Source organism: Lactuca sativa, chromosome 3 (genome assembly GCF_002870075.4).
Source record: "Lactuca sativa cultivar Salinas chromosome 3, Lsat_Salinas_v11, whole genome shotgun sequence".
Lineage (NCBI taxonomy): Eukaryota > Viridiplantae > Streptophyta > Magnoliopsida > Asterales > Asteraceae > Lactuca > Lactuca sativa.
Window position 1 is genome coordinate 75,630,008 of NC_056625.2, and position 18,437 is coordinate 75,648,444.

The 18,437-nt window shown below is 39.1% G+C and overlaps 1 protein-coding gene across 1 annotated transcript; it reads right to left on the bottom strand.

Annotated features, from left to right (window-relative positions):
- Nucleotides 1–361: 361 nt before the first annotated feature.
- On the bottom strand, nucleotides 362–670 carry LOC111920929 (CLAVATA3/ESR (CLE)-related protein 22). Its single transcript, XM_023916496.1, has one exon. It carries the CDS (start codon nucleotides 668–670, stop codon nucleotides 362–364), a length of 309 nt encoding a protein of 102 aa, XP_023772264.1.
- Between the last annotated feature and the right edge of the window lie 17,767 nt (nucleotides 671–18,437).

Below are 18,437 nucleotides of genomic sequence, written 5' to 3' on the forward strand. Positions count from 1 at the left end.
AACTCTCTCTCTCTCTCTCTCTCTCTCTCTCTCTCTCTCTCTCTCTCTCTCTCTCTCTCTCTCATTATACTATGTGTGTATATATACACATATATTCATATGTATCAACCATTTCTGGACTGTCACACTCGTTAAACATGGACTGAAAAAGCTAAAAAGCCATGCTACCATTAATTCTAAGTCGGGTGAAATGAAGAAAAGGAATAAGATGAAAACAGAAAGAACTTACACAGATAAGTGTTGCTCTGATCCTACTTTCTACACAACTTAAATACTACCATTAAAAAGGTAAAAAAAAAAAGGAAAACTGAATTGAAACTATAGAATCAACATTAGCAAAGCCATTTAATTTACTAACTAACTAATTGTGAAGAGGGTTTGGACCTGTGTGAACTAATCGTTTATCTTCATCATACAAATTGCCTTCTCCAGCTGCTCGGCTTCGTGCTGCTGCATGGAAATGTGGTGCCGCAGTTCTAAAGAACTCAGCTTTTCGGCTGGAGGATATTGAATCGTGGTGGTGGTGGTGGTGGTGAGCTGGGGACGACGACGGTAATTGGGTGGAGATTAGGATGACCCAAATGACAAAAAGTGGGATTCTTGGATTTGAATCTGTTCTTCTCCTTGTGCGTCTTGTTTTTGCTATTTCTTGTGAAAGATCTTGCGCCATTTTGAAGGATTCTTGATAGTATAGTGGTTGCAGCTGCAGTAGTAGCAGTAGAGTGCGGGTATCTAGTGCAAGTATATATATAATATATTATATATATAGTAGTATAGTTTTAGGTAGGAAGGTGGAGAAAAAGAGAGCAGATGAAATCTGAAAGCTGAAAGTGATATTTGACTTGGAAGATGTAAAGGGGACGATTGGTTTTACAACAAAAATCCCTTTCTGGAGAGGAGAGAGTAGAGCAGGCCGGTGGGAGTGGGGTAGGCTTATTTTATATAAAATAAAATAAAAATTATTATATGTAATTTAATTTATTTAAGTTCTAATAATATATCATTATATTGTGTTGTATTATTTAAAATTTCAAATAATGAGATTTCTGGAGTATTATCACGTGTACAGTTGATTATTTGTACGTATTAAATAACTACACTAAACACTGAGTATTAATTAATATACTAGGTGTGTGAGACTTTCTTTAAAAAAAAGTTAAATATAAAATTGTAAACATTTGAAAAGTATTATTTATAAGAAAAATAAAAAAATATTAAATTATAAAAATTAAAATATTTTTTTCTTCTAAATTTAAACAAATAATTTAAATAAATAAATAAATAAAGTTAATGAATCTTTAATTTGATAATTTTAAAATTAAAAAGAAACTTCATTAATAAAATCGATATGCATTTATTATTGAAAATAAATACTATCTATAGTGGTGGATGCAGACTGTTTTAGTAGGGGTGTCCCTCGTACTTCAAACGGGTGCACCTAATAGAAAAAAAAAAAAAAATTACACTGCGTGCCGGAAATTGAGCAGTAGCCCGGGACCCCAAATGCCCTACATAGGTCCGCCACTGACTATCTACGATTTAATAAAATGAAAAAAAATCATGACATAAATTAACTTAAAATAATCATAAATTTACATTGGCAAGATAAATCAAAAAGATCTTTTTTAGAAAGGATACTAATTTTATCTAATTTTAAAAAGAAATTAATATTTTTGAGTAAGCTACTTAACCACGGTAATTTCTATTTTAAGTAGTCCTACAATGCAAAACTTTCTATGTTATGAAGATTCTATTTAAATAATCATTTTTTAATAGCCATAAATGTGGATTAATAATTACTAATAACCTGGACCATTAATATGGTGATACGTCATCGGAACCCCATAGAATATATATATATATATATATATATATATATATATATATATATATATATATATATATATATATATAAACCAAATACATAATAATATAATATAACACATATCTTTGATGACATAGAGAAAATAATATTTTATATCATCCGAATCCCATTTAAAAATAATTTTGTCTTCCAGAATACTTTCTAAATATAGCAAGATTATAGTCCCCTCTTAGGCCGGACATTATGGGGGAACGGGGAGGGCCGCGGGAAGCGTCCCACACGGAGTAACACCACACCAGTGGTGCTGGAAGGGTGGCACGGGGAGGTAGGTAGGGGTGCATTTGATGTGTTCTCTCTCCGATGATGATTGGGTGTTTAATTTTTTTTCTCTTTTTTTCAACAGCTATATATATATATATATATATATATATATATATATATATATATATATATATATATATATATATATATATATATATATATATATATATATATATATATATATATATATATATATATACTAGGTTATAACCCGTAGAAACCACGGTTAATAAAATTTTAAAAGTAATTTTGTAGGACAATACCGTCATACTTACACGTGGCTAGCTTTATATATGTATCGAGGTAAATAAATTTATATAGCATCCAAGAGAATCTCCATGCACCCAAAATAAAAAGTAATTTTGTAGGACAATACACTCATTGTTCATTCTATTTTGTATGATATGATTTCTTTAAAAGTATAACATAATAAGACTTTTAGCATCAGAATAAAAAATAAAGTTGTTACAACTAAATGGTATTGTAAAATGGTTATGAAACAACTTAATCTTGAATGATTAACGTAATAGGATTTTTTTACAAAAGGACGATGAATAGAGCTGTAACAGAAATTCAAGTTCATTGCTATTAATTGACATCAAAAAAATATACCTTTTTTTTAAGAAAACGCATTAACATGCAACTTCAATGCTATTAAAATCTTTAAACATAATTTATTGCTATTTAACATAAATGTTCCATGTTCTATTAATAAGACCAATGGGGTAAATGTTTTAATAATATTCAAAAATCTCTTAAATAGTCTCTATATAATTCAAAATTTAACACATATAATCCTTATTTATAACAGTTAACAGAAGTGAAACTATGAAAGTAAGATGGTATAAAGAAACATAAGAAATGATATTATTGACCAAAATGTAAACTGACATTATAAACTAATTTTCATTAAAAAACAACAGGTCCTGTTACACATTGTCAAAATTATGTACACCCATTTATAACATTGTACTTTGATAAATGACCAAATTGGTCCATGTTTTTAAAATCTACCGCAAGTGCCCCTATTTCAAAGAACATTGCTATAAATTTTAACATGGACCATTATTTTTATTTTTATTTTTTCAATTTTGTTAAAAACATATAACAAAATAAAAGCTATATAAAAAAAGTCAAGCATATATATCAGTTATTATAAAAAAAAAATTGCTCAACCACATGAGTTTTTTTAATTTTTTTTGGTAACTGTGATCATTTTTTGTTCGAGTGGTAAATTACTCATTAAAAAGGTAATATGTTATTATGCCAATGTAGAATGGTCATCTTTTGTATAGGGGCACAATGGTCCATCTTAAAAGTTTAAAAAAAAATGCATCAGACCTGCATCTTCATGTTATTTAATATTTAAAACAGCAAGTTCATTGTTATCAAGAGACATCAACTTTTTTTTAAATGCATAAGATTAGTCTCACTACTCCAATCTTCTACAATGCATATTCATGAGAAAGCATAAACATACTTGAATTTAGAATGAGAAAGCATATAGCATATTAAATCTTTACAATCATTTAATATCTCATAAAGCTAGAATGGGTTGTTCCTTCACTAATTTGTCAATCACTTCATCTCTACAAACCACAAATCAAACCGAATGGCATAACTAAAATCGTGCTAAGCATAACTTTTTCACATAGACAATATTTAACCATATTCGATTCAGAAGTTCATGAACACAAATTAAGATTTTTTTTCACAAAGAAATAATCTGATATGTAGATAAGAATAAGAAAAGTAGATGCTGAATTTTCAACAACCTTTTGCTAATTTTCTTGGCACCTGATTAATTCCAACTCTTATATTGGATCCAAGTGGAAACCAAAAGAAAAAGTTAATCATTTTCCTTTCTAACTTGAGTTATTATCTTTATAATCTACATTCCTTTTGCAAACTTACCCAGAACATTATGCTCGTATATGCAAGGCATATTACATTCTTTATGAACAGTCCCTTATACATCAATTAATCCAACTTCAACCTCATCATCATCTGATCTTCCAAATAATAAACTAACTTGTGAAAAATGTTACATGTGAAGTATTTTTAAAATATTTGAAACATCAACCCATAATTTCATAATATGTAAAGCTTAATTAACCAAAATTCAGAATTGTCTTTAAAAGATTAAGATAAAAGAAAAGAGAATATTTAAGTGATATTCTGACCGGGACACAACACTCCAGCTAAAAAACATGTCAATAATTATCAATCTTTTATTCTCCAGTTGCAACACAATTAAGATGCAACCCTGTTAAATATTTACCAATCTTTATATTAAGTTGTTAACATAAGAAAGAATAGAATAAAGAAATTTTCAAATGGCTGCACAAACACATACTTAGATTGAAATTAATAAAATTGAGGAATCACCTTGGCTGCGGAAGCAACATAGTATGAAGCTCTCCTTGAACTTGCAATATTAGCAAAAGGTTGTAAATCAATATGATGCACAAGATTGAACCTGCAATATTAGCAAATCTTTTTTGGCATTCTTACATCCTCACTTTGAAGTTAAATTATCAAGTTTTGAAACAAAATAAAAGCTAACATTTTGAAAACCAACTCTTAGTTGACCATATTTCAATCATGATAGATGAAGAATTTAATTCCATTGGGTTCCTTTGAATCGCATCATTCATGGAATTGAACATTCCTACAAAGACAAAAGGGAATTCAATTCCATCCATTCCCTTATCTGTTAAAATATAAAAATAGCACCATTATAAAGAAATGTTAGTTGTATCAAAGAAAAAGAAAGAAGCCATACTTTTCCCCTTATACGACATCTTCCATTTAACATAAAATTTGGGCCTGCTCCTTTCTTAACCAAAAGGTCGTTCTTTTTTCTCTCCCTCTCTTTCTCTGAACAAATTCTTGAAAGAAAGCAAGGTAAAGAACTTATGGATTTTTTTTTTATTGATTAACTGTAAGCAGTTTTGACCTAAATTTGTAGGTGACAACAAAACCATAGAACTAAAAAATATAGGATTTATGTATCGTTTTCTTAAAATAGCGATAGAACAATTTCAAGAGAAACATCAGGTATCTATAAAAAGTACCAAATCAAGATGGAGAAAAATAGCAGGGGAGAGAGGAATTGAAGGAAAAAAAACAGAGTACTTACAGAAGAAGAGAACTAACTCAACTATTGTATTTTTATGGAAGTCATGCGCCATTGTTATGCTCCAAGTAGGAGAAGCATAAAATCAAAGGGTTTGCAAAGCTATGGTTTTGGAGAGAAAATTAGAGATGAGGAGATAAATCTTCTTTCAACGTAGCTATTGATAGGTAGAAAAAAGAGTAGTATGGTTTAAGAACAACAAAGAAAGACATGGGATTGGCGAGACTTACGGATCGTCAAGCAACGAATCAGCGATATTTATGGAAGAATAACCTAAATAAGACTGATTTTAAGGGATTTAAGATCAGTTTCTTCGTGATTAATTTGGTTTGATAGGCATGGGCGGGAAATACAATTAGCAGGGAGCTAAAATAGTGACACGTGGCAGAGTGAGTTCTAGAAAATTGCCAAGTGGCAAAACTAAGAGTCTTTTATTAGAGAGGTAGATATATATATATATATATATATATATATATATATATATATATATATATATATATATATCACACTGTAAATACCACGACATTCAACCATTTTTTCAATCCATATCTTCTTACTCTCTCCAAAAAATATTAATCAAAATGTGAAATCTTCATCATCCGACTCGACGGCTCTATAGGAGGCTAAGTTTATCGGTTCCGTCATGGCGAAAACGGTTGCATACTTTTAAAACCGAAGGCGAAACATCACGTGCACGATCTAAACCAAGAAAGTCGCGATTGCGTAGAAATCGCGAAGCCGGACACAATCATCTTATAGAATACTACTTTGCAGATGACGTCATCTACGCTGTAAAGTTTCGACGTCAGTTCCGGATGAGGAAGGAACTATTCTTACGTATTGTTGACGATTTGGAATACCACTTTCCATATTTCCAATGGAAAATGGATGCGAGACGGATAAAAGGTTTATCTCCAATTAAAAAATGCACGGCTGTAATTCGTCAATTAACATACAACATGGACGTAGACATATGGGACGAGTATTTTAGGATGTCAAAACATACCGTGCAGGAGTGTGTGTACAAGTTCTGCAAAGCAATCTGTTTGATTTATGGGTAACGATATCCACCAGTTATACACGGTGCATGAAGGAAAGTATGGATTCCCTGGAATGCTAGGTAGTGTCGATTGCATGCATTGGAGTTGGTCATTATGCCTCAACGCATGGCGTGGTCAGTACATAAGAGGTGACCACAAAGAGACGACAATCGTTCTAGAGACTATCGCATGATCTTTGGATATGGCATGCATTTTTTGGTCCAGTTGGTGCAAACCATGACATCAATGTGCTAGACCAGTCGTCGCTATTCAACGATATTTACATTGGAAAGTCGCACGATGTACCTTTTCAAGCAAAGATAATAAATAGTTTTAATTTTATAATGATAGATGAAATATGTAATGTCATATCATACTTGATTCAAAATGAGGATTTCTACAAAATCATGAGGTAACATATAAGCGTGGATACTCTCTTACTGACAGTATATATCCTCCCTTGTTTGTTTTTGTGAAATCGTTTGCATATCCTTACGACCCAATAAGGAAAAAGTTTAAAGAGTCGCAAGAGTCAGGTAGGAAGGATGTGGAGCGAACATTTGGTGTACTTAAGAGACGTTGGCAAGAACTAGCAGTTGGGGCAAGGTCATATGAAGTGAAAAGGTTACAACACGTAATGTATGCATGTATCATATTGCTAAAGGGTTTTGAGCAATACATCATTCATATGGTGTACATGCAAACCCTAATAGCTTTGGATCTAGTTTGTCTAATGAACATGCAATTGATTATCCAAAGCCATAAAACCTAGATCTAATAAACTATAATTGAAATTAGGGTTTAGATCTTACCTTTGATTGTTATATAGAAATAACAATCAATCCTTGGCTTCAGAAAGCTTAGTGCCTCAAGTGTTGCACCTCTAATGGAGTCACAAACACCACTAAGCAACTTGGATGAAGAGGGAGGAGAAAGGAGGCAACAAAAATGGCTTGAAACCCTAAAGGAAGTATTCACCACGTTTTTGGGGCAATAAGGGTTCCTTATATATGCTGGCTATTAGGGTTTACAGCTAGGAAACCCTAATCTGACTGCTTAAGCCCTAAGCAGCCCATGGACTCCCTTTTTAGAAGCCTTGGACGATTTCTCATGGGTTTCCCCATAGAATTCGTCCACTCCAACTTCTATGGAGTCCATTAGCCCATCTATGTAATTATCTTATAATTACACAATAAGTCCCTTAAGTTTAATTAATCTCTTTTAGCCACAAAATTAATTATTTATTAATTCTTGACTAATATTAATTAAACAATATGATTTCTCCATTAATATATTATTCTCATAATATATTAGTAAATCATAATTAAACCTTTTTCTCCTTAATTCATCCTACATATTGTTATGGTGAAGGCAACCCAAAAGGACCATGCTCATAATCGAGTCAAGTACATACCAAAATAGTTATGGACTTAGACACTAATCCAACAATTGCATAATATGATTCTTGAAGACAAAGGAAGAGCGATATGTCGGTACAACGAAAATGAAGTTTTGCCAAATGTCGAAGGAGTAGTCATTGGTACACAAGAGTATATGGAAAATAGAAGAGAAGTACACAATCGCGACATTCATCACGCCCTTCGTGCTGATTTGGTGGAGCACATTTATAGGGCTCATATTCAACCGCCGATAAAGTATTATCACGATAATTTGTTTGACGAATCAAACGAGGATTCTGATATGTTCGTCGAGAGCGAAGATTCTGATGACGAGAGTGACATTCATTAGAATAATGAAGACGATGCGGTCGATGACGAGGACGATGATTCCGAGTGACGTATTTTGTTTTTTTTAAATTAGATTATTAATTATGTTTTCTATGTTGTGGCTTGTTTGATTTTTTGTTTGTGTTTTTTTTTAACTTTCTACTTATTTAAATATTAGGTTTAATGTAATTTTTATTTTAATTAATGAAATGTTTTTTACTTTTAATTAAATTTTATGTTTATTACTAATTTAAAATTTATAAATCATAAAAAAGAATTAATTTTGTTTAAAAAAATAAAAAAACAAAATAGTGAGAGAAGCTTCACACCCATTCATTGGGTTTAGGTGAGGGAAAGGAAAGTGAGAGAAATGGTATTGTGGCCCACAAAAAGTTAGGGAAGTTTCTCACCCATACCTTCCGGTTTTATACATCTACAAAAAGTCCTTGATGAACCCACAGAGGGATGCATCTTGCGGAGCGGGTTCCGCGTGTACCGTTATCATTTCGGATCTTAGTCGAGATCTGTGTAGGAGTATTGTTTGGAAGATCCTCGGTCAGGTTTAGAGTGATAGTTCTCTAGTGAGGTCAGTGTTCAGGGGTTCTATCATTGTTCAGGTGTGGTCGACAATTGTCCATGGATGAACTTTGGAGTTCAAGGCACTACCGTTGCTAGCACAGGACTGGTAGCATGAAGATAGTGGAGTCAGTTGCGAGTGTTAGGCGCATGGGTGTTCAGTCGTTGGATGTTCAGGAGAATTACATTTCTCATGTGGGCTATGTTCGGTTAGATTTCAATGGTGCTGCAAAAATAATGGTAGTGGAAACGAGGATTCGTCAGCCAGAGTGAAGATTAAGGCCTCCTGTTGTCAGAATGGGAGGTAGATTGAGGTGTCAGACTGGATCAGATTTCAAGAGTCCTTATCAAGATTTCTGAGGATGGGAGATCTCAAGGTTAAATCGGTGATTAAATGCTAGCATTAGCAGGCACAGGTTGTCATCAATAGGGTATTAGAAAGCGAGAAGGATTGGGAATCCTTCAATTCTCATGTACGGTGAAGATTTAGTCGAATCTAAGTAGGGGAGAGACTTTTGTGAAGTTCTCCAAATGCGAGTTATGGTTGCACGGGGTGCAATCTCTTAGGCACCTTGTCAACCAGAAGGGTATTCTGGTCGATCCGGCCAAGATAGAGGTCGTGATGCAGTGGGAGATTCCAAGGTCTCTAACTGAGATTCGGAGTTTCCTTGGTCTAGCGGGTTATTATTGGAGATTTATACAGGACTTCTCCGATATTACAGTTCCTTTGACCCGACTGATCAAGAAGTCGGTGACCTTTTGTTGGGGCCTGAGCAGCAGACTACCTTCGAGAATCTCAGACAGTAGGTTTCAGGAACCAGGTTAGAGTTTTAGTTAGGACACAAGTTCAGTCGAGTGCTAGGTCGAGTGCGTGTTTGACCCGGTTCAAGAAGTGTTGTAAGTCTACGGGTGTATCCGTAGCATTCACTAGCAGCAGATAGTGTGAGGGGTGTTGTAAGTCTGTGGGTGTATCCGTAGCATTCATTAGCAGCAGATAGTGTGAGGGGTGTTGTAAGTCTGTGGGTGTAGCCGTAACATTCACCAGGTTGGCAGATAGTGTTAGAGTGTCGTAAGTCTGCGGGTGTAGTCATAACATTCATTAGCAGCCAGATAGTGTTAGAGTGTTGTAAGTCTACGGGTGTAGCCGTAGCATTCACTAGCAGCCAAATAGTGTTAGAGTTTTGTAAGTTTGCGGGTGTAGCCGTAGCATTCACTAGCAGTTAGATAGTATTAGAGTGTTGTAAGTCTGCGGGTGTAGTCGTAGCATTCACTAGTAGCCTGATAGTGATAGAGTGTTGTAAGTCTGCGGGTGTAGCCGTAACATTCATTAGGTTGGTGGATAGCTTGAGTGCATTGTTAGGATGCGGAAGGAACAGTAGTACCCACCAGTTCGGGTGTAGCAGTGAAGATATGGAAATCCATGGATTGGATTCGGAATTATCGAGATGGATTAGATCTGGTTGAGCCATTGACGAGCCTGTAGGAACATCACTACAGTTATGAGATCAGGGAAACAATGGACTGCTTAAGGACGTATGAAATAAGGCTACCATTGGTCAGGTAGCAATCACTTTTAGTCTTGGATTGGATGATGACAGGATTCGATGCATGGACCTGATCGGTTAGATCAGGAGGTTGTTAGAGCCACAGTGACATGATAACTAGTGGCAACTAGTTCCAGAGAAGGATTTCGTTCAGAAGTCGTGTGAGACGACTATGTGGGAGCCCTTTTAGCTCAGCGATCGGGTTGGAACCCGGTAATTCAGATGACTAAAGGGTGAATTGAGACCAGGAAGATCTAAATAGTTTTGTGAAAACAGCCATGTAGCAGCATGCTATTTCAGGCAGATTCAGTGTTTGGGCAGTATTAGTATTTGTGTTTTAGGTTGCAAGTACAGACGGAATAGAAAATTGCTTGGGTTATGCTAACGAACTGCAAGGATGATTGGGTGTGTGATTCAGTTTTCTAGTGGGAGACTCAGGCTATCAGAAGTTGAGTAGTCAGTTGAGGGGTAAGCGGACTAGATTCAACGATAAAAGATTCAGTATGAGTGGTCTGTCAGGGATTCAGACCATCTCGAGACAGTAGATTTCGGATAGAATGCAGGTGATCTTGCTGCAAGGAATTCATTCACTTGCGGATTGTAGAGCTTTATGAGGATTGGTCGTGGCTACCCTGGGAAGGCTAGGGTGTGCCTAGGTTGGTGACCATGCTACTAGAGTGGTTGGACGAGTAAGGAATGATTTCGAGGACGAAATCTAATTTAAGTAGGGGAGAGTTGTAACACCCTTTTATTTACTAGATAAATAAATTAATTAATGAACAAATAGTAGCCCTAAAATAAATAATTACATATCAAAGGATGGTCTCAAAGGGCTAATTGTCACAGTTTTAGAAGTCAGGGGTTAAAAGTGTGAGTTCCGGACTCAGTTTGTAAATATGCACGACGACAAGGGCTCCGTGGTAATTATTTGGATTTAATTTAAAAGGAAATGAGGTGGAGGGGTTGATTATGTCATAATTATGATATTGGGGACTATTTGGTAAATTTGTACTGAAGGTGTAAAGGATTTTAGTGTTGAGGGTTTAAATAGTAATTATCAGATTTAATTTGAAGAAGATTTCCAAAGCTAGTGTAGAAAGGGTAAATATTGGATTGCATTGTAAGAAAAGGGGCATGGAGGGACTGTTGTTGCCATTATGGCAAACTTCTAAGTGGAGTCGGGTATATAGCCTCATTATCAGTCAAACCCTATGTAACATCCCAAAAATTCATACCAAAATTTTTTCTTTAAATCATTACCAAAGCCATATTCATAAAAACATATCATAAGTCATACCATAAATTTAGAGTATTAATTCCAAAACATATTTCATTATCAGAGTAAAACATCCCAGGCTGACTAATCAATGGTATGTGCCATGCGATCACACCGAGCTCTTCCCTCCGCTACCGGAAGTACCTGAAACCAAAACTGAAAACCATAAGCACGAAGCTTAGTGAGTTCCCCAACCTACCACATACCCTGCATAAACACATACTGCACATACTGGTCCACGCCCGCTATTCTGGGCCTCGCCCCTACCTCGGGCCTCGCCCGCTACAATGGCCTCGCCGCTCCAGGCCCCGCCTGGCTTCGAGCCCCGCTCGGATACATATCTGTTTCTCTTAGGCCCCGCCTGTCTCTGGGCCCCGCCCGCTAACCACATAATAAAATTAGCATATAAAACGTAACTGAACATACCCTACCGTATTCCTGTCCTAAGGCCTCGCCTGTCTTGGGCCTCGCCCCTATCCTGTCACTAGTGAGTCGTGGAACCCCGTCTAAGCTCCTACGGTAAGTGAGATACGATCCCCCGCCCACACTCACTCCATACCTATGTCAGGCATCGCCCATGCTCTGCTACTAATGAGATATGGAACACCGCCCATACTCTGCTATTGGTGAGATACGGGACCTCGCCCACACTCACCTTCCTACCAGGCACATACATGCATCACACAGACAACAAGTATACTCTATCATGCAAACCATTCCTTGGGCACCCGCTCGACATTGGACCTTGGTCCTGAATATTATACAAGCAAACAGTGCCTAGGGCTAACCCCTGGGTCTTCCTACTCATAACTACATGGGTCGACATTGTGGCCTTAGACCCATTCACACAAAGGGAAATTCACCTGCACTGAGGAACTCTTGCTGATAACCCTCTAACTGCTGACCGACAATTCTCTGAACCGATGCTCCACTAGCTCCCCGAGCTACCAATATCAATATACATAACACTTAGATCCAAGCAAAACTCTTAGAAGCCATCTAAGTCCACTCTTGCCAAAGTCAAATTCATGGTCAAAGTCAACCCTCTTAACTGAATCTACTCGCCGAGTCACCCCAAGACTCATCGAGTCCATGAATTCAGATACTCCCATAAAACGACTCAACTCGTCGAGTCACCCCAAGACTCGTCGAGTTCAACGATCTCTGAGTCCTATCCTGCCCAACTCACTGAGTCACCACTCAACTCACCGATCTAAGTCTTAACCAGAAAAGGTTGAGGTTTTGCGACCCAACTCATCGAGTCCAAGAACAGACTCATCGAGTCTATGGCAATATTCAACAGACTCGCCGAGTTGTTCTTCCAACTCGTCGAGTTCCTGCCTATCTTCATCCAACTCGGCGAGTCCACCCATGTGACTCGCCGAGTAGCTTCAGTTCTTAATCCATACAGTGGCTTTTCGAGCCATGCAGGGGCTCCATCTTGTAGATCCACTCTTCCAAAGTCCATTCCTCACGTAAAGTTGCAAACTTTACGTGAAACCAAGGAGCTATAGGCTTAAAACACTCTAGGGCTATGGTTTGGGGCAACCATGCTTAACCAAAAACTTATTGGCATAAACTTTATGGCTTTCTGGATCCTTAATTGCCTAGATCTGAGGTAGCAACCTCAGATCTACTCCAAACTCGAAATAAACCTTCTCTATACTCAAAATGCCCAAATCTCAATCATAAGATAGATCTTAATGCAATAAGGTTAGCTTATCACCTCAAAGGATTTGAAAAGTCACACTAACTCTGTATCCAAGGCTTCCTCTTGCACAACTATGAACCTCCTTCTCTTCCAAGCTTCAAATCACTTCACCAAGGCTAGATCTTGCTCAAAATGGATATGGTGGCTAGGGTTCGGTATTCTGGTTGAGAGAGACTGCATATGTACCCTAGGGAAGAGAATGAGACGTTTAAATAGGGCACCAAGTCCCGAACTTAGGGTTTCCCAATCTACACCGGACTCGCCGATTTCACTCGCCGACTCGTCGAGTCAGTCACTTACTCTTCGACCCGAATCTCGCTCGTACTCGTCGAGTTCCACCCTGGACTCGACGAGTTGACCCCTTGACTTAGGGTTTTCCTTTCCTTTCTTAGTCTTTCTGATTCTGGGTGTTACACCCTAACCCTAAACCCTCCCTTATGTAGCAGTCGTCATCCCCCCTTATGCCCCCTCACCGGAGCCGCCACCACCACGTTCCCGATCAGCCAACGACCATCGGACGACCATCCTTTTCCCCTTATTCTCCTTCTTCAGTCGCTGTCAGTTGAGGCTTCATCCACTCACCACTTCGCAGACCGGAGTTGTCGCCGCTGTGAGGTCGAGTTCGATCACCATTGTTGCCGTTGAAGTCGAGGAGCCACGAGCCGATGCGGGTTGGTCGGGAGATCAAGGATCGTGCTACTGCTGTTCGCTATTTGGGTCGCTAATCTCCTCCGTCTCTATTTCTTTCCACTATGGTGTCACTGCTATTCTTGGCAGATGTCTCGCCTCATTTTGGTTGCCGCCGCCGCTCACGATTCTTTCATTTCACTGCTCCGGTCAGCGTTTACCGCTCTGTGTTCGTGTAATTAGGCTTCAGGTGAGTAGGGTCGTGAAGAACCACCATGGCAGCTAGCTATGGTGGCTGCTACCGCCTTATTGTGGTGCTGTCACCCTCATTCGCCATCGGGTGGGTGGTAGGCTTCCCTTTCCGAGTAAAGAAGTGAAGATGTGCGTGTTTCAGTTGGTGTGTGTGTGTGTGTGTAGTTGAAGTTCTCGGAAATGGCATCACCACCACCATAGGGTGGTGGCTGCCACCATGCACCACCGTCGGCCACCATAGTGTGGCTGTGTGTGTGTGTTATTTTATGAGTGTGTGTTATTTGGATATTATTGTAAATTGTGTTGTAATCAGAATAATCATAGAAAATCCATAACCACCACCGTGAGGTGGTGGCTGCCGCCTCCTGCCACTACCGGCCATCGTGTAGGGTGGTGGTGTGCTTAGTTGTGTTGGGATTGCTTGTTGGATGTTTGGACAAAGGACTAAAACCCTAATGGGCCTATTAAATCCTAATGGGCCTAATGAAGCCCTAGTGGACCTAAAAGCCCAATAAATTGATAAATGGGCTAGTATTTGGATTGGAAAACCCTAATTGACCTAAGGAAAACCCTAATGGGCTTAAGGACTTGGTTGTGGGCCTATTGGGCTAAGATGAGATTGGAAACCCTAATTAGGGTTTAGAAAACCCTAATATTGGATTTATGGGCTTAGACTTATCGGGACCCACTTTTGGGCCATTGGAATGGAATTGTGTAATTAAGCCTAACCACACCATATGACTTATTTAGAAGAATGATGGACTTAATGGATTAAGACCTTAATAGATTAAGTCTTTAATGGGTTAAGTTTGAAACACTTAACCCTAATCATCATTTTATGTGAAAACCCTAATTTCACTTGGGCCTTGAGTTGGGCCTTTCCATTGGGCTTTAGTGATGGGATTATTAATGGGCCATCCAAGAATAATCATATGGACTAGAATATGTTGTTGGGCTTTATGGTAAGGCCCATATGAGGAGTTGGGCCCAATTTGAAAAATTGGGCCATAGTTTTATGCCTTAATGATTATATGATATTGGCCCAGTTGAATGTCAAAGGTTGGACTGGAATAAATGGTTGGGCCTTAGCATGAGACCATGTAGATGTTTGGGCCCAATTTGGAAAATTGGGCCATATGTTGGGCCTTGATTCACAGATTGACCTTTGGGCCTTTGGATTGGGCCTTGAGCCTAAATCAAGCTAAGATATGGGTAAAATAGTCTTTTACCCCAAGAATGGACTTATGATTTTTATGTTGGGGCCCAATTATTAATTGGGTGTTATTTTGAAGTTGACAGATTCAGGAATCTGTCAGCCAACAACCACAACTTTATCCGTGGGACTTCAGCAGTGTGAGGTGAGTCTCCTCACTGTTTGTATGGGTCTAAGGCACCAATGCCGACCCATTTAGTTTATGTATGATAGGAAGACCCGGGGGTTAGCCCTAGGCATTATGCATGAAAGACCAGGAGGCGACTCCTGGCACACGCCACACAGTATGTTATTATGTATGGTAGGAAGACCCGGGGGTTAACCCTAGGCAATATGTATGAAAGATTAGGAGGTGGCTCCTGGCGCACTGTATGCTATTATGTATGAAAGACCAGGAGGTGGATCCTGGCACACTATATGCTGATTAGCTAAGTAGAGTAGTATGTATGCTAGTTGTCTTTGTGATGCTTGCATGGAAGACCAGGAGGTGGCTATTGGCACTTGTCTGTGAGACCGAGGGGGTGGCCCCTGGCTTGGCAAGGAAGACCACGTGGCGGTCCGTGGCATAATGGCAAGACTATGTTTGGCACATAGCATCTTTAATGATTATGATATATGTATGGCTCATGGTTATGTATGACAGTATGCGAGTATGTATTTATATGTTAGACAGTATCCGGTTGAAAGAGACCGAAGGGGTAGGCCAGCACCCAGATATTCTAGGCAGTACGTGTTATGTATGGTATGTGGTATGATGGGGGAACTCACTAAGCTTCGTGCTTACGGCTTACAATTTTGGTTTCAGGTACTCGTTTTTAAAGGAAAGGAGCCGACTTGATTGCAGCGCATCACACTATGTTTTCTGCACATGAGATCTTTGGGATTACATTCTGATATTATTTTATGATAATATGTTTTGATTACTGACACTTTGGTTGACACGAGATATTATTATGAATGTTTTTATACTGATGGTTTTATGCAATAACTTAATTAAAACAAAATTTTTGGCCTTGAATTTTGGGATGTTACATGACCCTGCATGGGAGGGTTTGGGTACCGTACAGGGGAGGAGTACGGCAAGTATTGATGGATGAGGCCCACAAGTCCGGATTTTCCATCCATCTAGGGGTGACGAAGATGTATAGAGATCTCCGACCCGATTACTGGTGGACCTACATGAAGTGGGACATAGCTTAGTACGTGGAGATATGTCTGACCTGTAGAAAGGTCAAGGCAGAGCACCAGAGGCCTCACGACAAGATGAAGCCGTTAGACAATCCTGTGTGGAAATGGGAGGATATCACTATGGATTTCATTACTAAGCTTCCCAAGATCACATGTGGGGTCGATTTGATGTGGGTCATCGTGGATCGGTTGACCAAGAGCGCTCATTTCATACCAATCCAGGAGAGCATCTCGACCGAGAAGCTGGCTGAGATTTATGTGCGAGAGATAGTGGCACGTCATGGAGTGCCTGTCTTGGTGGTGTCAGACCAAGATGTCCGTTTTACTTCCAAGTTTTGGAAGCGGTTTCACGATGAGATGGGTACTCGTCTCCATTTTAGCACCGTTTTCCACCCTCAGACAGACGGTCAGAGCGAGAGGACGATTCAGACTCTCAAGGACATGCTTCGTGCATGCGTGCTAGATTTCGGTGGTAGTTGGGATACGTATCTTCCGTTAGCGGAATTTCGTATAACAACAGCTACCACTCCAGTATAGACCGGCCTCCTTTCGAGATGCTTTACGGGAGGAAATGTAGGACCCGAGTTGTTGGGGTGAGGTCGGTCAGAGGTTCATAGGGAGTACGGAGGTAATACTCAAGACCACAGAGTGGATCCAACAGGTCCAGAGCATGCTTCAGACTGCTCAGAGTCAGCAGAAGAGTTATGCCGACAAGCGGCGTTTGGACTTGGAGTTCCAGGTGGGCGATATGGTCCTCCTGAAAGTGTTACCCTGGAAGGGTGTTATCAGGTTTTGGAAGCGGGGCAAGCTGGGCCCCAGGTTTATTGGTCCATTTAGGGTTTTAGCCCGAGTGGGTCGGGTTGCTTACCAGTTAGATCTTCCAGCAGAGCTCAGCCAAATCCACAGCACTTTCCATGTTTCTCAGCTGCAGAACTGCTTGGTGGATGATTCAGCAGTGGTACCCTTAGAGGATATTCAGGTTGATGATAACCTGAATTACATAGAGAGACCGGTGGCGATTCTGGATCGCAAGACTAAGGAGCTGAGGAACAAGAGGGTCGAGCTAGTGAAGGTGCAGTGGCAGCACCGCAAAGGTTCAGAGTGGACGTGGGAGCCCGAGGAGGAAATGAGGGAGCACGACTCAGAGTTGTTTTCAGACATAGCAGACTTCGAGAACGAAGTCTAAGATAAGTGGGGGAGAATTGTAACGCCCCGTTCCTGGTACGCAATTATTTACATTATTCATGTGTTTAGTTGAGCTACTCGACAAGTTGGTAGCTCTAACTCGTCGAGCAAGTGGCAGAAAGGACGTGAGATTTAAAGAGTCTACTCGGCGAGTCCAAGCATGGACTCGACGAGTAGTTCTGCCAGAGGGAAACCCTAATCTTTAGGGTTTGCACACTATTTAAGCAACATATCAGGCCTCCATCCCAACCTCCGTTACCTCCACCCCTTACTACCGAAACCCTAAGCAGCCATTGAGTGTTCTTAAGCTTTTCTTGCCATTTTTGTGTGATTTGAAGCTAGGAAAAGGAAGGAAACCCTTGGTGATTCAAGAAGAGGCAGTAGATCCAGTGCTTGTGTTGCATTTCAGAACCTTTGAAGGTATAAAGCTTATACCTTGGCTTCTTCTCACTTAGATCTTCATGAAAGCTTGCTTGTTGTTATTTTTGGGCCATTTCTAAGGTCATTTTTGAGTTGTGAGCATTTGGGGATGTAAGGACTTCAGATCTAGGCACTCATGAGCTCTAGAAGCTCAAAGTTGCCACCTTTATTCGGCCATGTCCCCATTCTATGCATTAAGCCTTCATTATTAGCTAAGTTTTTGTGTTTAAGCCTCATAACACCATGCATGCACGTAAAGTTAGCAACTTTACGTGTAATGCTAGTCTAAGAAGTCTAGATCTATGAGTTAGAAGCATTGGAGTGGTTTAGAATTGACAGAATGGATATGTCACATGGAGGGATCGACGAGTTGTTCTTGGACTCGGCGAGTCG